The 21,554-nt window shown below is 41.3% G+C and overlaps 1 protein-coding gene across 2 annotated transcripts in view; it reads left to right on the top strand.

The window, feature by feature from the left end:
• Positions 1 to 20,617, top strand: part of LOC134228096 (SR-related and CTD-associated factor 4) — a 42,043-nt gene extending 21,426 nt beyond the window's left edge. For both annotated transcript variants that reach the window (XM_062709880.1, XM_062709881.1), the window contains exons 7-12: positions 7,510 to 7,825; positions 8,058 to 8,333; positions 8,395 to 8,665; positions 8,769 to 9,610; positions 9,681 to 9,824; positions 19,257 to 20,617. In XM_062709880.1, coding sequence (XP_062565864.1) covers positions 7,510 to 7,825; positions 8,058 to 8,333; positions 8,395 to 8,665; positions 8,769 to 9,610; positions 9,681 to 9,824; positions 19,257 to 20,380 — 2,973 coding nt within the window. In that variant the 3' untranslated portion in view covers positions 20,381 to 20,617. The remainder of the gene's footprint in view (positions 1 to 7,509; positions 7,826 to 8,057; positions 8,334 to 8,394; positions 8,666 to 8,768; positions 9,611 to 9,680; positions 9,825 to 19,256) is intronic.
• Positions 20,618 to 21,554: the final 937 nt, after the last annotated feature.

Here is a 21,554-nt window from a genome sequence, read left to right as displayed (position 1 = left end):
TTTTCAGCTCTTTGACAGCTTTTTTAACCTCATCTAGTGTAGGTGACTCCACAGCTTGTCCATCGTCGCTAATATTTATTCTGTTCACCGATGCGCCGTCACTTCCTCCATTCAACAAAGTCTCGAAGTGTTGCTTCCACCTGGCAGCCACTTCAGTTTTATCTGTCAGCAAATTCCCTTGTAGGTCGTTGCACATGACGGGAGATGGCGCTATCTTTCTCCGCACGCCATTGACAGACTCATAAAACCTCCGCATATCGTTCTGCTCCATTTTTTCCTGCGCCTCACTAATAACTTGTTCTTCGTACTCTTTTTTCTTCCTGCGGTGGGTTCGTTTTTCGGCTGCTCTTGCTTCCTTGTACCGTTCTCTATTCGATCGGGTACCTGATACCAACATCCGGCTTCTGGCAACGTTCTTTTCGTCTGTCACTCTCTGACACTCCACATCGAACCAACCCGTCCTGGGTCGCCTCTGTGCAGTGCCTACCACTTCTCGTGCTGTTGTGCTCACCGCTCCATGGATCGAATCCCATAGATCGTTGATGTTGTCGCTAACGTTGATTGCACTTATCCGTTCGTCGAGCTTCTGGCGGTACTCAGCCGATAATCCTTCCGCCGACAATCGCTGGATATTGTAACGCATCGTTAGCTGTGATCTTTCGTTCGATACAGTTGACAACCGTGATCGAATTTTACTGACAACGAGATAGTGATCAGAGTCAATATTCGGACCTCTGAATGTCCGCACATCGATAACATCCGAGAAATGGCGCCCATCCACCAGAACATGGTCTATCTGGTTGCAAGTTTCACCATTTGGGTGTCTCCAGGTGTGCTTTCGGATGTTCTTTCGTGCAAAGTAGGTGCTACTGATGGCCATCCCTCTGGCAGCAGCAAAATTTACTAACCGTAGGCCGTTGTCATTGGTAGCGGAGTGAAGGCTCTCCCTACCGATTATGGGACGGAAAAAGTCCTCTCTACCGACCTGAGCGTTAGCGTCTCCGATAACAATTTTCACGTCATGCTTTGGGCACTCTCCATAGGCTTTATCAAGACATTCATAAAACGTGTCCTTCACGTCGTCGGATTTATCGTTTGTCGGTGCGTAAACGTTGATTAGGCTGTAATTGAAAAATTTGCCCCGTATCCTCAACACACAGATTCGTTCGCTAATGGGTTTCCACCGCATCACTCGCTTCATCTGCTTGCCCATCACTACGAAACCAACTCCATGCTCTGCTTTTTCACTGCCGCTGTGATAGATGTTATACTTGAATGCAGTATTGGTCGTGGGGTCCACGGCTCGGAATTCACGTTCTCCGGATCTAGGCCATCGGACTTCTTGAATAGCAGCCACGTTCACTCCAACCTTCTGCAGTTCACGAGCCAGAAGGCTCACTCGTCCAGGTTCATTTAGGGTCCTGACATTCCAGGTACCGAGTTTCCAATCATAGTCCTTATTTCGTTGCCGGGTCGGTTGCCAAAAATAACGTTCTCTTTTTCTTCTATCTCCATTTTTCGTGGTATTTGAGAGGCTTCAGTAAGCTACCTTACCGGGGTCGCGTTACCTACATCGCGATGATGGGGCTGCCACCTTAGGTATAGCTGACGCGATACAGCATTTCGTTAGTCAGCCGCTGAGTACCAGTCAGACGCTGTTTGAGCCGCACCTCCTGGTGAACAGACGCTCGAGGCGTACCTTCTCACTCTAGCTGATGTCAGAAGGACAACAGTGCCCAGGCTGCACTACCAGCTAAGTACACAACCCTCAGCTGGCGGTCTTTTGTCATCGGACGACCCGCGGAAGCGTGAGATAGGGACTTGTGGGGACCAGAGCTCTGTTGGGCGCTCCTTCCTTGATGTCAACCCACCATTTTGCAGCCCACCATTTTGCAATAAAACCTTAAATCTTTCGGATTTCGTTCAGTTTCGGTTCAGGTAACGCATTATTTAGAATATCTGCTGCTTGTAGATTGGTAGCCACGTTTTATCGCCTTAATTTCAATTTGTTTACGAACGAAATGGTGTCTGACATTGATGTGCTTTGTTCTGGCCGAATAACCCATCTCTTTCTCAGCCAAACAGATCGAGCTTTTGTTATCACACTTTATGACCAAGGCATCGTCGATGTTGTACAGCTCACGAAGAAAGCCTCTCCACTTCTAGAGTAATTGTTGAAAGAGCCATGTACTCTGCTTCAGTGGTTGATAGAGCCACCGTGGCTTGTCTCTTGGAACTCCATGAAACAGCTCCGCCACTCTGGAGAAACACATATCCACTTACCAACCGTCTCGTTTCTCGATCGTTTGCCCAATCAGAATCGCTGTGTTCGGAAAACGTCGAATCTGCCTCACGTCTGTACGTTAGCTTGCACTGTTTGGTACCTCGGAGATATCGTAAAATTCTTTTGGATCACTGCAAAACGAACTGACCATCCAGCGGAGTCGATACCGGGCTGCAATCACTCATATTATAGTTCTCGAGTAGCTCATCAATGTGCCGTTTATGATCGATCAAAATTGTGCCATTTGCCCTGATGACTCGCAATACCAGAATCTCCTTTGCCTTCATCTGGAATTCGGCACACAACTGACGCTTCACATTGCCGACCAACCCTTGGTCATTGGAGAACAAAAGAAAGTCGTCGCTTCAATCTCATTTGCTTCAGTTTCTTGTCCAGTTTAATATTCCAAATTCTGCTTGCCTGCTTAGGCCCGTACAAAGCTTTCTTCAATCGGCAAACTTTCTTTGACGCTGTCTTGCACTGGAGTCCTTCAGGTTGTCCCATGAATATCTCCTCGTAGTCCAGATCGCCTTGCAGAAATGCTGTCATAGCGTCCATCTGGTAAACGATGAAGTGCAACTGCGCGGGCAGCGCAAGCAGATGACGAATCGTTGCGAAGCGAACAACAGGCCAGTAAGTTTCGCTGTAGTCCACATTTTTCACCTAGTGTGTAAACCTTTATCACCAGTCTTGCCTTGTACCGGAACCCGGACGGCACGTTGGTTTTGATCTTTAATACCAATTTATTTTTCAACGCCTTCCGTCCCTTTGGAAGAACCACAAGACACCATGTCTCGTTAGCACACAATGCGTGGTATTTGAATATTGCTTCAATCCATCGATCGCAATCCCCTCGTTCTAACGCTTCTTGCACTGTTTCAGGGTCCTTGGTCATCTGTGGAATAAATTCCGGCGAGAGATAGTTTTCGATATCGATGGAACGATTCTACTTGAACTGGATTGGGCGCTCCCAATCACTGTGCACAATATAATGTTGCATCTCATCAGCTAGGTCTGGAACACATAAAACGTTAGTGATATTTAGGCTACAGCACTCATCATCCACTTCAGTGTCTAGTTCGACATTGCCTACGGCCACAACCGATATCTTGGATGCGTCTGCCACGTAGATAGACTGCGACACATGCCTACAAGAGCAGCCTCGTTCCTACACATATGGTTTACAGCTCCTGAATCTAGTATCCATTCTCCTACTGGTCCATTATGCTTCTTACATGCTTGCCGTGCCTTCTTCTTAAAGCCTCGGAAATTCTTTTCGTTCTTGAAACTTGGTTTCTGTGGGCATTCCGACACGTAGTGCCCAAGCTTTTCGCACATGAAACATTTCATGTTTGATTTGTCCTTTTTCTTGACTGCTTGTGACGGATACGACGTTGTCACTGCTCCACCAGCCCTCGAACGTCACGTCCTGGAGAATATTCGATTTTACCCAATCTGCCGTCACTTGACTCCTGATACGTCCATGCTTATGGCTCATATCTTTTCGGCAGTCCCATCATGAGAATCAACGACATCGACGACGAGAGCGGGAAACCAATTTCTTGAAGTTTCTTTAAATTTCGTCCACATACTCTTCAAGTCTTCAATTTGCAATCTCATCAGTTTCCGCAGCAGGCTAATCTTCCTATACTTCCCGCTGTCCTGGAGCGCCGTTCGGAGACTTGTCCAAGCTTGTTTGGCTGTTTGAGCGTTCTGGACCAGATTGTTATTATACCTTTCGATACCTTCCGAGAGGTCGTCACTGATCTGAACGTTGTCCGGAGAATTAATGGCACGCCAGGTTCCTTCCTTTATCATTACCATCCGCATTCTGAACGCCCACGCCGCATAATCGTCACGGCCTTTTAGCTTCTCCAGAGATTGATGGGACACGCTGTTGAACGGAATTCTCTGCTCGCACACTCTTGCTTGCTGATTTCCTCCACCGTCCACATTCCTCTGGCTGCCAGAACCGTTGACTTGAGCAGAATCACGAACATTTTCAATTGCAACGCCGTCTTGTGGTGGTAATACTCTATCTTCCGATCTTACGTTGTTACGGACAAGTCTAGACCAACATTTGCAAAGGGCGTAACAGCCAAAATTTATTCGTTCTGATTCTTCGTCTACATATAAAGCTAAGGACTGTTCATTAAAGAAAGTGGACACCGGTTTTTCAAAGGAACATGTTTATTTTGCAACAAATTCATAAGGTTGCTTTATAAAAATGACAATCAACAAGCATATGAACGAATTCACATGATTTTGAATATATACTTCTCTTTTCTAAAGAATGCTCGAACTTTTCTCTTGACAGCTCCCATTAGATTCTGCACAACTTCTTCCGTAACTTTTCATTGAGCGGCAGACCAATTTTTCTTGAAGCAGTCAACAGAGCTTGCTTCTCTCCCATCTACCTTAAGATGCTGCGTAATTATTGCCCTGTATTTTTCGATAGGACGCAGTTCAGGGCAGTTTGGTGGATTCAGGCATTTTTCGTCAAGATCGACTTTTTCCTTCTTCAGCATCTCCAACGTAGCAGAAACGTAGTGAGCCGATGCCAGATCCGGCGAAAACAATAGAGGATCCGTATGCTTTCGGCAGATGGTTAGAAGTCGTTTTTTGATACATTATTTTCTTTAATTTTCACCGTTGTTTTTGAAATTCGGAGTCACATTAGCAAATTGCTTGCCATACCAAAACATTTCCCCAATTTTTTTCGGTTCGGATATGTCATACGTCATCAGGCACATCTGTCCTCTGTTCAGCGTTGAACGTTGAAAAAATGTGGCCCTGGATGTGTACTGGTGTTCAATTTGACGTATATCTCGTCGTCCATCAAAATGCACTGTACCAATTTGGCAGAATTAATCTGCGAGTTGATAAACTGATCCGACCTATCGTTCGGAATTTCTAAGGTTTTTCTAAATTGTTCAGGTGTGCTGCAAAAGTAAGCAATTTCTTTACACACAGAGCGAAAATTACCAATTTTTCGTTAAGTTTTAACCTTAAACCATTCATAAAAAGGTGTCCACTTACTTTAATGAACAGTCCTTATATATGTGGACAAAAAATCAGAAGGAATAAATTTTGGCTGTTACCCCCTTTTCAAATGTTAGTCTAGAAGTTTCAGAAAAAAAACTCCAAGTAAAAATAAGAAGAAGACACACGACGGTGTTAACTTTGATAGATCCTACAGCAACAACACAGCATTGGAGGATCATTTTAAAATGCTTGTAATGAATTCTAGACAAAATGTAATTAAAATTGGATTGATGTGTGATACGGAAAATGTTCCAAACTGTATGATAAATACATTTTTGCAAAATATACAAAAAAAAAATAAATAAAAAGCTTTCAATATGTACTTCAGGACGTTTTCCGTGTCATACATCAATCAGATTTTAAGCATTTTAAAGTTATCTTCCAATGCTGTGCTGTTAGGATCTGTCAAAGTTAACACCGTCGTGTGTCTTCTCGTTATTTTTACATGGATTCGTCCTGATAAATTTTTTTCATGGCTTGTTATGATTCGGAACAGTTTTCGCCTTTCTTTTATCTTTGTTCTTTCTCTATTGAGCGCGACTTCTGGAAACGCTCAACAACAACCTTTGCTCTACACAACACGTGCATCATCCACGTTAAGGGTGTTCGAAGGAAGGTGGGTAGATGATCTTCAAATGGCCTTGTGGATATTCATGCAGGGGGATGAAAGTGCTCCGTACTACCGGACATTCCACGGGAGGCTGCGAAGCATACGATAATAGTTGAAGAAACGGCCTCTGATCCTCACCTTACACTTTCTTGTGTTAATGGGCAGTCGCCCAATCAAGCGTTGGCGCTTCTTGTCCAGTATTATGAAATCGGTTTTCAACGCGTTGGTGTTGTCACAGCTCTAGTAGAAGGTAGCCGCTCAATGTCTGCTTTTCCACACTTTGATGTAAGGCATCGTAGATTATCCAATCGCAACCAGCGAAGCCGTGCGACTTACTGTCACTTACAATGTTCCAAGCTTCCAATTGTGATATTCTCTTCCTTGTTTTTGGACCTCCTTATTGAAACCAGTCAGGGTGTAAGAACGAATCGGCGTTCTGTATATGACTTTTTGTTTCGGTTCGACATTTTAGAAATTATAATTCTAGCATCTTCATTGAAACTTGTACGTGCGAGATGCGACAATGTTGGGGTTGGCCTTTTCAAGCATCATGCTGTGGTCCTAAATTAGTGAGCGGTTGCCACGGCAAATAATAAGCAGCTTTCTTTACAGTGATCAACTTATCAGCCTATAGCGCTCTTTCATAGCACGGAGGTTCCGAGAACAGTCATAATAGGTACTCCATCCACCGAGTTTTGTTTCAAGAGGTAAACTCTGGATTATCTCGTCGATTAAAGTACTGTAGTAGTTGTCGGGTACTTCCAAGAAAGGTTCACAAAACTGTTAAACAGTAACACACACAAGGTGGGGTCAGTTCTGCCAACTATATTGATTTAAACGACTATCACACATTTAACTATGAATGTTTGTCATCTTATCGACGACCTGTAACATCACATCAGATCTTCTCCACATTTATGCAAAATTACTTAATGATTTGAATGATCATCCGAATTGTAACAATTACCCATATTTTTGATTATGTTCAAATGCTTTTTCGAACGAAAGTTGAAGCGCACCCTCGCGAGCAAAATCACCATCCGTTCGAACTATGAACAAGAATACGGATGAATGTTCAACCGGAAATCAGACTCTGGCATGTCCAAGTAGATCTTTAAAAAAGTAAATGTCATACCTTGTTATTTTAATGAAGTCCACCGCATTGCAAGCAGCTAAGTAAGTAGATTAAAATTTGCAATCCATCGAATCGGCACCGTACGTTTGTCACGTGCATCCTTCTCAAGAATGGCCTTACGAGTTGTAAGACGTTCTTCAACACTGGTAAGTCAACTATTTTTTCCTATTTCGATTGATTGAACTGCAGATGGAATGAAGCACACGCAAACATGATTCGTATACATCACACGTATCTGAGGATCAAAACTGCTCGCTCTCTCGCTCGAACAAACACGTTGCAAGCTCTCGTCTCTCGTTAAAGAACAAAAATAGTAATCCTACTCTTTTCATATCAAATTACCAAATAACCACTTTTAAATATATTCTTTTTCAATGGTTTCCGAAACCATCGGAAATCGTGTTTCTCTTATTTTCTCATCCGTACTTTCCTCAGGTCATCAGCGACACACACAGTTCGTCCCCACGAAGCACGGCAGCGGACCAATACAACAAGTCTTCGTCGTCTTCCCGCCGCCGGAAGAGCCGTTCCCGTTCCCGAGATCGGCGTGACAGAGACCGTAACCGTAGGCGTTCCCGTTCGAGGTCGCGCAGCCGATCGCATTCGCGAGGACGTGGCCGCGGAGGACGTGAATCAACTCGAGACCGCGAACGGGATCGCGCCAGTCAGAAGGATAAGGAACGTGACAAGGAGCGCGAGAGGGAGCGCAAGAAGCGAGGACTGCCGGAGATCAAAAAGGAACAGCTCAGTGGTAAGATTTGGAGTGAAGGGTGGATTTGATGGCCCAACTCTAGTGCGAAAGTGCCAGCGCTGGGTTATCAAATTCCGTCCGACCGAAGCGATCGTTCCAATTTGAAAGAAAAGAGTAGTGAATGCAACAAAAGTGTTTGCAACGTGTTTTGCACGAGACGAGACGAGAGAAGATGACATACTAACGAGAGATTTTCGTGTTCTTTCACCCCTTTGATGCACCCAACTTGCAGTTTGTAGTACGACTCTCTGGGTTGGCCACCTGTCGAAGCTGGTCCAACAGGAGGAACTGTCCGACACGTTCGGCAAGTATGGTGACATTGTTAGCATCGACTTGATTCCACCACGTGGGTGTGCATTTATCGTGATGAACCGTCGCCAGGATGCGTACAAGAGTATGCAGAGCCTTAAAAATCACAAGATGCATGGCCGGACCATTACCATTTCTTGGGCCACAGGGAAAGGTGTCAAAGGCAAGGAATGGAAAGATTACTGGGACATTGATTTAGGTATGCAAGAGGATTATGCATGTTTTATTGTGGGGTAATCCAACATCACTTTGTTATTCAGGTTGCAGCTACATTCCGTGGAACAAATTGGATCAAAATACCGACTTGGAGAGCTTGGAGGAGGGAGGCATGTTGGATGATGAAACGATGCCACAATGGATGAAGGACAAGATTGCGAATGCTTCCAAAAAGAAGGAAGGAGATCAAACCAGTTTAAGCGGCAATCCATTGTACGCAGTAGACACTAGCCAACCACCACCTACAGCCGCCATTATGGCCGGGATGACGAGCATGCCGGCGTTTACGATGGGCGCAGTTAGTGCCGTTCCACGGTAAGCTCGTTAATGATTAGTTTATGATACCATAACTTTAAAAAAACAAATCTAACCTCAAACACAACGAACGACTAAAATAACCATTCTTTTCGCTTTGTAGACTGCCCATTATGGGACTTCCGATTGTCCCTGGCATCGGAATTAACGTCCCTCCTCCGAACCTGATGATGGCATCAGGTATGAGCAACCCACCGCCGCTTCCGATGGGCGCTGGTTTCGGTGTATTGCCGCCGCCTCCGCCGTCCCAAGTGGCACCTCCGCATATGCAGAGTGGCGGAGATGAAATGGATATTGAAATGGAAGACGAGGGCTCCAACCAAAGTCACGGTCATCAACCTGTCGGAATGCCGCCCGTCGGGCCACCCCCAGGAAATGCGGCTTTCTTTAATCAACCGCCGCCCCCGCTAATGCCGCCAAATGCAATGCCGTTCAATAGAAACCAGCCGGATAATAATGGCGGTGATCGCGCCGGATTTAATCGGAATGACAATCCACACGATCAGGATCGCAGGAACCGAGGAGATTTTGATCGACGGGGAGGAGGAAGAGATCGGGACCGTGCAGGTCGTGATGATCGCAGTGATCGTGGAGGAGATCGTGGTCGCGAAGATCGTGGCCGTGATGATCGTGGTAGAAGGAACTTCAGGGATAATGAAGGCGGTGAAAGGAATGAACGGCCAAGCCGTTGGGGAAGCAATGACCGGAACAACTTTGGAAATCGTGGAGGCAATGATGGCGGCCGCGACGATAGACCCTTGTCCGAGAGACTGCGCGAGTTGGCCGGAGCGGACTTTAGCCAGCAGCAGCAGCAGCGTGGTGGAGAAGGCAACGATGGGCAACAGCAATTTGGTGGTGGAAGGAACTTTAGGGGCGGTCGTAATAACATGAATGATGGTCGTAATAATATGAACGACGGTCGTAATAACATGAACGACGGTGAAGGTGAGTTTCAATGGAAGGATAAAAAGGAATCAACAGTTTTCATTGAAATATGGAATGATTTTCGTTACAGACTTTAACAATCGCGGAGGTAACGATTTCGGCGGTCGTGGCAATTTCCAGCAAGGAGGTCGTTTCAATAATAATAATAATCAACGAGGTGGTGGACGATTCAATAATCGTGGAGGTGGATTCATGCAAAATCGAGGCGGCCCTGGTAAGTGATTCAATTGTCAATAACACAAATCAAACCCTAACAACTTTACCAGAAAATTTGTATTTATCAAAGGGATATCCTTAAAAATGAGAAAGCATGGGGAATATCAACGTGAACATCACGGAAAATGTGACCTTCGATGAAACAAAGCAATCTTGAGTTAATTTGTCCATATGAAAAAAGGAAGTTGTCGTTCATGAACAATGGATGCTGAAAAGCGGAACTTAGTAAAACACAAGTCTTCTTCCTGGAGCCCTATGCAATGACACCGCCTTCAAATAGCAGTAGGTAGCCAGAGTTTGATTCGACCTTGTTAATTTCCGGCCCAGTTGACATTGTTGAATATTTGTAACCTGCCATCAGATGAACCTAGGTGCAGCTTGTGGTCACCTTGTTGTTGATGGGTAGCGTTTCGCCTCGTTCCAATCTTGCTGATTTGGACAGCTCGAATTTTGTGCCAAAAAGGCGATATCCGCCTAGTCTGGACCGATAGATTTAGATAGTTCTTGTTGTCTGGCAACTGATCCACCTCCTCCTGATGCCGGGGGTCTGATGTTTTGGTTGTGTTTTCGTAGTATGGATGCAGTCTCTTTTCATCTGCTTTTCGTTTATGGAACTGTCAGTGTGGATCGCACCTATCTCTTTTCTTCCCGTGATTACGCTTATGGCTGTCAGTGCGGAATTTTCAATGTTGGCTACGAAACAAACTGTGGTGGAGGTATACAAGTGTCACTCCCGTGCCTGATGCTGTAAGTCAGTGGTCCCCAGCATGCTTACTATAAATGCTTACTATTTTGAGCTGTTGAAGCGGGCCGCAGTATATTTGCAACATTTATTTTGCAGTTCAAATTGCATATTACAAAATATTGTATATTTGTAATAAATATTTTATTCCTGTGAATCTTTTTCAAATAAAATATGTACTTGTAAAGACATTTCATTCTACAGGTTTCATCGCCGTAGCAGACTTTTAGTTTTCAGTACCCTTTGCAGCAGCGCACTTGACACGAAATTTCACCAAAGCTCAGTTGGCATAACAAATTTAAGCGGTTTTCCTATATGACCATTTGTCGATCGATTCTGAATTTTCGATCTTATGTTTTCTATGGTTGGCGTTTATTGTGCACTATAACTTGTAACAAATAACGGAGGGTTCTTGAAAAAAATACCATATTTGATTTTTGGTAGCATCCTCTCGAGATTCTAAGAAGCATTCACTCGAAATTTTGATCAAAATTCGTTCGAGATTCTGAACAGAATTCGTTCTCAATTCTAAACAGAATCCACTCGGGACTCTGTACAGACTCCGATCAGATTTTTTTCAACAAAATTCGTTTGGAATTCTAAAGAGTATCCGTTCGTGATTCTGAACAGAATTCCGATCGATATTCGAAGCAGTATCCTTTCGGAATTCGTTTGAAACTTTGAATAGAGTCCGATTAGGATTCTGTTTGAGATTCTGAACATAATCCGTTTGGGATTCTGAACAGAATCCGTTTGAAGGTTCTGAACAGAATTCCGCTTCTGAAAAGATTTCGAATGGTATTTTGAACAGAATCCATAGTTGATATTCGACGTATTTGCATTTGCAACGGAGCAGTGTGTATGTCGTTATTTTTACCTGTAGCTCAACCTTTAGTTCCTTTAAATTTGCGATTAAATACCAATTTGCTACTAGAGGCCTGAATAAGAGAAACGCGGATAGGTATGTGCCGCCAATCGAACCGTCAAAAAACAGCAGCCAATCGAGCAGGAGACCTGTCAAGCAGCCAAAATGTTGGCTCAAATACTGAAAACGGCCAAATTCGATTTTATGCAATTTTCCAAATAAACAAAATTGAATGTATTTTACATTTGTTTGCAATAATATATGCACGTCATTTATAGATTATGAAATTAATTTAATTCCATTGTTTATTGGATTCTATTGTTATGTGATGTGGACACATAAAATAGCGGATTGTGAGATTTTATCTACATAAAGCATTTCTTCCTTTTCATGTGTTGTTCTTTGATGAAGAAGATTGAATTCAGTGTTGGCAGAGTAATATTTTCTATCCGCGTTTCTCTTATTCAGGCCTCTATTTGCTACTATCATAACCCGGGTTGATAACATCAAACATATTTGCTGTCGATCTACATACCCTAAATCAAGCTTCAAAATCATAATGATGAGAACTTGACAGGCTCTTGTGTACAGCGAAATATTTTGGGAATGATAATTGGGATTTTCCTGTCGTATAATTATCAATGGGCCACATGTAGTGTATTCTGAGAAATCCTTCGCGGGCCGCAGGAAAAGGCTTTAAGGGCCGCATGCGGCCTGCGGGCCGCACTTTGGAGATCACTGCTGTAAGTAATCCGAGCCAAGAAGTATCTTCGATCTCTTGGCACTCTCCATGTTGAACCTTCTAATGGTTTTCCGGATGTAATCGGCTTCGCATTTTTCTACTTCAATTCCCAGGAAGTGGCTGATGTTACTAAGGTTTGAAACTTGATTGTGGACTTAGCACTGCCCCGAATGGCACTACCCCGAGTGTTACTCGATCATTATCCCGAGTATATAGGGTAAATCACTACTTGGGCCTATGGACCCGATTCCCGGCTCACTGCACAGAAAACTAAGGATTTACACTTTTTGGAAGCCGTAGGCTTATGGTTGATAATTTTAAAAAAGTCTCCCATTGATTTCGCACAATACTCAATATTTTTCAACCATTTATTTCACTCCTAATTGGTCCAATTATAGAAAATAAAAATGTGCATTCCGAACAATCACTCTCCGTTGCTACACCACTGAGCCGGAGTGAATCTTCCCACTTTTACAAAACGGTATTTTCATATAAACACCTACCTGAAAATCGTCACAGTTCTCGATACAAATATTGCTTGAAGCTGTTAATCACCACACAATAATTCCAAACTCACGCACTTTAATCTTTTCTATTTGTTTGTTTCACTAGAACTAATATAACAAATTAGAATACATTTAAAAATGTATCCGCAAACCGAACAAAAATTCACCTCGGCCTAAGAACTTCTAGCCGCACCGTGCTGCCAGAAGGCCAGGAGTCTTTTTTAATATGAACAAAATCCTTCAACGTTCATAGGTAAACTATCTAATTAGTTGACCGTATCATGTTATTTGTAATTCTCTCGATTTCAAAAAGTGACAAAAATATAGTTTTTAAGCGTTTGGAAGTAATTTGGATGAGTGAATATATCTTTTCAACCAAATAAAAATTATTATAAATAGTACCATCTGGCATCATGTCGGCGTTGAACGTGCTTATTTTTGTTTACGTCGCATTTTCTACCGTCCCGAGAGAAAATGAGAGTAAGATGTTGAGAGATTGAGCGAAATTTTGCTTAGGCCGGGAACCGGTTTGTAAGTGGGCCGGAAATGAAATCGCTATGACTGAAATTAGTGCTGGACCTCGTTAATTTAAATCAAATAAAAGCTCTTTCAAACGATGTTTACCAAGAAAAGCTATTTTTAAGCAGAAGTGAACCCCATTGCAGTATTGCACGGAACACGAAATTTAGGAAAAGTTGCTTCCTGTCATAAATATCAATTAAATAATGCAGTCGCATGCATGTTAGGCCGGGAATGGGGTAAGAAACCCTATCAAAAATAAAAATATTCTCTATATTAGGTTGCTTTCCAACATTGACTACACTCTAAAAAATCATCACGTCATATTCACGTGAAAAATCACGTAACTCGTCTGTCTTGAACAAACGACGATTGTTACGTGATGTTAGTAATGCTCACCGGAAGGAAATTCACGTAACTTTCACTAAAAATCTTGGTGAATATGACTGTATACCCACGTAAACAATTTAAGTGAGATTGTGTTAGTGTGATTGCAGCTTCGGCATTTGCGGAAGACCTGCATTGTAAACAAGAATGAATGATACATAACCTAAACATAATGAGGCTTCGCGGAGGTAAGTGATATTTCCGTACCGGTATTTTTCCTCATTGGAAAAAAAATCAAAGGAGTTTGGATAAAATTTATTAGATTCGTTGTAAAATGATGTGAAAGAAAAGGAAACTGCATGGATGTCAAGAGCTACAGTTTTCCGGTCGCGTTAGTATAACATTTGTAGTATAGTTTCCACTACTTTTTGGTTAATTACGAGCGGCAATATTAGCAATTTTCGAGCAAAAAACTGGTTTTAAAATCCTCAGCGATTCTCATTGACATCATTTCTCAATAAATCTGATAAATTCCATTCAACATCCGCCGATAACTTTGTTTTTTCTTCAACAGTGTTTCTGCAATAACTCCAAAGCGCAATGACCAAATGACGGCATTTCAATGTATCAATGCATCAACAACGTGAAAAAGATTCCCTTTTATAGGAAGTCCCTGTTCATGTTTGCGTTCATTCCAAAATCACTATATTTCAATACATTTCAAAACATGTAGTGGTTACCTGCTGTCTTGTAGCTTTCACTAAAATTTCACGTAACCAGTACGACCAAATCACGTCAGGTTCACCTGATCAAACACGTAACTACCTTCAAGCTTCACGTCATTAGTACTGGAAGATCCAGTCAGAGTCACCGGATAAATCACGTAACTCAAGGGAACTAAAATTTGTTCAGGTTACTTGTCATTCAGGTCACTCTTACGTGAAAAGTATGGTGGATGAGAACCACATTTATTTTCAGGTAAATATGGCGTGAAGATTTTTCAGAGTGTAGTTTTATACGTGAACGAAACCCGTAATTTCTTGTCGAACAGGAACTTAGAAATGATTCATAATAAACCACAGTTGGTGAAAGTTATTTTTATTATTGTTGAGTTATTAAAATTATTGTTGATGCGGCATTATTTACAGAAATAAAAACGACTAGGATTTTCAAAATTTTCTTGTTTTAAAATCGGGTTGAAAACGTGATAAATCGGGTCAATACTGTATTGTGCATGTGAAATGATTCTGGCAACATCGAGTTAGCGAGGTGAAAATGCATTGGGAAATTAATTGGGTAATTAGAGAATATCGAAGGGCATTTCATAGAGCGAGGGAAAATTTCGAGTTACAGAACATAGAGTTAGGGAGAGTTCACTGTATTTTGCTTTCCAAAATCGATCTGAACACGTTTTGGCAGAGGCGTCGCGTGGTCAATTCTTCAACCTGTCCACCGAGCGGTGTATTTCGGTGTTCAGTTGTTTGATGTAGCTGTCAATGTATCAGCATTAAAATTACGAGTAAGCACGCGCCGGTGATACTTTTTTTTAAATTATATTTGTTGTAGAAAAAAAGTTAAGCATTCAATAATGTAAATTATGACGAGTTGATAATTGTTCGTGCTTCCCTAATCAAAGTTAAATATTTTGAGAAAAAACCTGACCTGAAATGACACATCCAATATGAACGATCTATTTTCAACCGTGTTTCCCATATGTTTCGTCTATCTGCTTCTAAGATACATCTAATTTATCGAATTAAGCTCAAACTAAACTTAAAGTGAAAGTGGGTTTAATTGATAAACAAACTAATCTGGGGAACCGCAAAAAAAGTGTTCATGAATTCGTGAACTAACGAGTCAAAAAAAAATCATCCAAAACTTTTAAAAATCTGAAAATTTGAAAATTACAAAAAGCAATTAAACCATCCCTTCAAAAGGCGATCTTTGACATTTTAGGGGACCATAACAAAGTAATTTTTGTTAAAAAAATCTAACGGGTGGCAACTAAAAAATTGGAATGACTATAATACTTTCTCATCAGAATAATAAAGCTTTCACAGAAATATGACTTTATGTGAATAAATCCTTATAATGAATCCTTAGAATTGTCGCACACACACTTTCACTCCAACATTGCTTACAACATGCCGTCGAAACAGGAAGTACTGCGGCGCGCATTGTATTTTTTTTCAAGCGAACAAAGATCATGGAAAAAGTACACAATCCAACATTTTAAGCGTGAAATTGAAATAACGGACATTTGGCATAATTGTGAACAGGGTTTCAAAAGTGAGGATCATTTGGGATAACGGACACATGGCATAATTCTTTTTGTGCCCACTAAATTAGTTGCTTGACTAAGTGGTGCGGAAAAATAATTGGCAAAACACTTGGCATAATTGTGAACAGCGTCAAAAGTAAGGATCGTTTGGCATAACAGACATACGGCATAATTTTATTTTGTGTCCACTAAATCAATTGCTTGACTAAGTGGTGCGGAAAAAAACCGGAATAACACCGGTCGATAATAATATTAAAAAGATATAATCATTTCGTAGAAAGCATTAATTTGCCGTATTTTTTCTTTAATTTGCCGAATATTAATTAGCTTAGCTTAGCTTGATTGACTGTTCCCATCCTAGTTGCTAGTCGTGATTGTCCGAGAAACAACCAATTGAATAGTTTCCTCGGGACTAGAAAGCTATTCTCGCTGTACATGCTTCGGAGTTTCTTTAATTCAAGACCAATAACGATGCCGGCCACGTCCTCACAGTCAAGTAGGCAATCGTGAATGTGTTCCCTTCTTTAAAAGTAGGACCTTGCCCAAGTTAAGGTAATTGTGGATGTGATCCCTTCTTTAAAAGTATGCGCTTTCCCGGATTAAGGCAATGGTTGAGTGATCCATTCTTATAGAATAGGCGTTTGGCCGTATTATAACAAAGGCGGATGCGATTTCTTTTTAAAATATAAGCCTTTCCCCACATTATGGCAATAATTGGTGGATGTATTTCCTTCTTTAAACGTGGACGCTTTCTCGGTATAAGGCAATGCTGGATGTGGTATCTTCTTTAAAAGTAGGAGTTTGCTCAGAATAAGGGAATGGTGGATGTGATTGCTTCTTAGTAGGCGTTTGACTGGATTGAGGCAATGCAATGTTGGTTTTAAATACCTTCTTCAAAAGCTAGGATAGGATGTGCCAATTAGTCATTAAAAATCGTACCGATTTTCTGTCAAAATCGTACCGGTTGCTGATTGGGTGAAAATGACAATCGATTACTTCGATCGGCGATATCACATTTTCAAAAGGGCAGTTTGTTGTTACCTTGGCCGTGTTGCTGGGTAATTAAATTGAAATTTTTGACAAAATTGAAAAGTTTGTTTTCTTATATTTTGGGTAAAATTAATTTATGCTAGGCTGCAAATGATGTATGCATGATTATTAAGAGTTATGCTAATTTAAAACACTCGATGAGACGCATTATTGACCAACTTTTTACCCATTCCACTGTAAAACTCTTTCATCTCCATGTAAAAACTTTTTTCTGATAGTACGTAGCATCCTTTATAACGAATTATGGAAGAAGATAACGAGAAAACATGTTTTTTTCACATGTACTATTAGGCGGATTTTGCATAAAAAATATTCGGAAGCACTGGCCACCACCTCGTCAAAGCAATCGACTGAGGAAACAACAAGGCAGTTGCAATTCTATTGTCACATCCTATCCTAGTTCAAAAGTAGGTCCGACATCAAACAAAGAGATATTAAATTTATATTTTTGAAGTAGCCGTTTGCCTGGATTGATGGATGTGATCTTTTCCTCGGAAGTAATTCTGCTGTTTCATTTGTCCGTCCTTTCGTAAAATGTCTACCATCAGTCTAGTCGTACCATAACATATCCTCGTTCTACTTCATCTTTGAGAAAAAATATATCGAATAACCCTTTCTCCTACAAAGTTCCAAATTATGCCAAATGACCCACTCTTTATTGCAGTTTAAAATTATGCCAAATGTCCCCCAGACAACCAGAATGCATGCATAATAGAATTCTCGCTTAACTTTTCAAAAGGGCCTAAGTAACATTTTTTTCATGAATTAATTTGAGTAGCGCAATCAACATAACAACATGAAAGCTATTGATTGCAGTATTTAAATTAATAATTATTCATGAAAAAAATGTTACTTAGGTCCTTTTGAAAAGTTAAGCGAGAATTGTTTTTCTGTTAGGCGATGCCTATGCACACAAATTTTATCGCTTACCAGTCGCGAAAACGCTTTTTGCGTACACAAGTGGAGGCGATATATGTGTATTTCTTATCCGACGTTGCACGGCAGTGTATGCGATATGCACGATTTGTATGCGAGTTTGTTCGTTATACATTGCGATGTAGTTTGTGATAACAAACTCTGTTTGACAGATAATCCGATTTCATTTGAGTTTGTTTGCCGGAATATGCGATGTCAACATATGAAGCTGGAATAAACTCGCAAAATAGCCTACTGTGCGGGAAAGTTTATAAATAAACTGATGAGCTTTGCACCACAATGCGATTTTGATGAAATTTGGATCGGTAAACGATTTTAATCGTACATTCTTATGCGATGTGTGGTTGTCTGGGCCGTTATGCCAAATGACCTTTATGCCAAATGGCAGACCCGCCAGAGGTCATTTGGCATTACGACCGTTTGGCATAATAAAGAAAAATAGTCATAATGATTCTAGGGTCATTTGGCATAACGACCCACAGTGGCGGGCCCCATACAAATGCCGGACAAAACCTAATATGTTGCTCGAATCTTTCACCAAAGAGTAATTTTGGGACGCCAAATTCATTTTGAGGTTAGAATTGTTATCCAACATATACTATGCTACTCGAGTACTCCTGGAGGCGCAAGTCTTAAGGTCTAAAGCATTAACAGCGTCCTCATTCTAACATTGAAGCAGCCAATTTTCAGCTTTGGTTTAGGTTTATAGGTTTCAATACATGATACCAGTTCGTTCCGAATCTTTCCCGAAAAAATTTTAGTCAAATTTTCTTTTTCCATACACATTTTATTTCGGGAGATGCTTTACAGCATTAACTTCAACATGCCATTTTGATAAGAAAATTATTTTGAGCTTTTTAGTGGAATGTCTTCACTTGTCATAAGACGAGTTAATACCATCCCATTGAATTCCACCACTTAATTGTATCTTGACAGATACGTATTTCGACCTCAAAGGTAAGGCCGTCTTCAGTGTCTCGTACTTGACTCGACAAGTCGACAAGTCGAGTCAAGTACGAGACACTGAAGACGGCCTTACCTTTGAGGTCGAAATACGTATCTGTCAAGATACAATTAAGTGGTGGAATTCAATGGGATGGTATTAACTCGTCTTATGACAAGTGTTCAACATGCCACCAAAAAATTACAAGCTACAATCATCAAGTTTTGGAATCAGTTCATTTAATATATGTGTGAAATTAAAAAAATACGAGTTTCGCGTAACGAACGAAAAAAAAATTGAGGTTTTGTCCGGGTTCACGCCATTGTGCTACCATTTGGCATAATGACCATTTGGTAGACCACAAATTTATTATATAAAATAAAAGTCGGAATTTCCCTCCTGAAATATTAAAAAAAGGAGGATTTGAAGAAAATGAAGTATGTTCCGGCCTTGTTTAACTGTTTGAGCATGTATTTGACCTTGAATTTTTCTTCCATTTTTCTATTTCATGTGTCGTAGATGGCGATAATATGCAAGCCATGAACATCATGTCGCTACTCAACATCGATCCGTTCTTTGGCGGTAACAACAACAACAACAACAATGATCAAGGTGGTGGTGGGGATGACGATCAACAACAGCAGCAGCAGCGCTTTTTCGACCGTGGCAACGATGGTGGTAATTTCAATAATCGTCGTCAGAACAACTGGAACGAAGGTATGGATCGTGGCGGAAACCGTGGTAACCGCGGTGGTCGTGGCAATTGGAGGGATAATAATGAGGAGGGCGATGGAGGACGCTTCGGGAACAGACGCAATGATCAAAGAAATCCGAGAAACAATGATTTCGGAGGTAACCAGGATGATCATCATCAGCAACAGCAACAGCAGCAGCAGCAGCAGCAGCAACAACAACCACCGCAACAGAATCGCAATGAACAAGCACAAAATAAGCAAGGATTGCGGTGGGATGAAAATGATGAAAACTGGGATGACGAGGTTCCTGTGGTTCAGAAGCGTAATGTTGATCCACCAAAAGAAAACAGACAGGAGCCGCAGCATGAGCAACACCAGGACCAACACCAGGAGCAACACCAAGAGCAACAGCAGGTGCCCCAAAAGGAACATGGCAATGAATCACACGGGAATGATAATAGTGGTCAAAAGAGTAATCCGTCCGAATCACGTATTGATGAAGGTGGAGAATGGGATGAGCCACGAGAAGAACGGAACGAAGGTGGCAAAAAGCATGGCGGTGGTGGAACCCCACTGTTCGATGAAACGCATTCCGGTGAACAGCAAAATCCACCACCGCAGCATCACTCACCGGAACACCGACTGCAAGACCAGCAACTGGAAACTATGCGGAATCCAAGTCCTCCTCCAGTTGTTCGGGAACCAGAACCGGAACCAAGACAGCCCTCACCGGAACCACAAAGGCCACAATTGTATTCGCCGTCTCCACCACCGGCAGCGGTTAATGCCCCAGAGCCCGTCTATGAAGCCCCTGCTCCGAATCCTGAACCCGCACCAGAACCAGCAGCTCCAGTTTCGGAGCCTCCACCCCAAATGGAAGCCCCTTCGAATGCTGATCCTGTCGCTCCCGCAGTAGAAGATTCAGTCCCTCCTTCCGAGGATGCTTAAATACGTGCACTACAATTCAGTGCATCTAAAAAATATCAATTTTCAGTAGGTTTTACTAAAAAACCTATATTTTTTTTAGATAAAAATAAGTTATGAAATGCGATTAGGTTTAAATTACAAAAACGAAGAAGAGAATTTGTTTTCCAATTGGTTTGTCTTAGGTAGAAGGCATGTATCCGATCGCAGTTTTTAGGTTTTTCAAATCACAATTTTAATATATTCAAACTCGAATCTTAACACCATTTTGTTTATTATCATTTTTCGTTGATCGATAATGTTGTTTTACCCTTTCCAGTTTACGAACATTTGCGGCAGATTAGAAGCAATTGCTGATCTAGCATAACCTAATATTAAAATTTCTAAAAGAATAAACAAACATACAGTTATTTGATCAAACTTAGCATCAAATGGAAAAGACTGTGATATTTTTACACTATGTGTTGTCAATTAAGTAGATGCGTTTCATCATTTGATTTTGTTAAAACAGGAAGCATACGAATGTTAGAATAAATATTTATCAGCTAGTTTTCCTTAGGTCAGAGAAATTATTTTTGTGTAAGAAAATAAATCCAAAAGAGATTATATAAGGAAACCGTTGCTTGTTTACATAAGCCTAGTGAGAAAAGAACATTAGTTGCGGAAGCTAGAGGATAAAACGGATATTGGTTCGAGCGTCGTCATCAAACAAGGACAAATGCAGTTCCAGCAAAAGGTAGGTCAAACATCGTCGTGGGATCATCGTGGGAATTGTCCAGCGAGGGAATAGCGGCGCGCTTGCACTCGAGTTGAGTGACTTGTGCAAGGTACTGTGGATATAGCTTTCGTTTTCCTTAAAACATCTATATTTTATAACATAACTTAGTTTTAACGTATGAATATTTTTGTTTGATATAAACGTCATTCAAATATGGAAAATTGAAGAAAGCGCGTAGCAAAACGAGCAACGAGATTTATCCATCAATCAAGAAATTAAATCAAAGTAGATAATCGTACTATGAGAAGCAAATGATGAAATTGCTCTACCTAATTTGGAAGCGACACTCCAAGAGACAAGATATCACAGTTGCTTTTTCTTCGAGATGTAGCGTAGGACACATTCTCGATGTAATACACAAATACTTTCTATGCGTAACGTTGTTTATGAGCAACATTCAACCAACTTCACAGAACTACT

Source organism: Armigeres subalbatus, chromosome 3, assembly GCF_024139115.2.
Source record: "Armigeres subalbatus isolate Guangzhou_Male chromosome 3, GZ_Asu_2, whole genome shotgun sequence".
Classification (NCBI taxonomy): Eukaryota; Metazoa; Arthropoda; class Insecta; order Diptera; family Culicidae; genus Armigeres; species Armigeres subalbatus.
The sequence above is the reverse complement of the archived record's forward strand: the minus strand, read 5'-3'. Positions and strand labels throughout refer to the sequence as shown.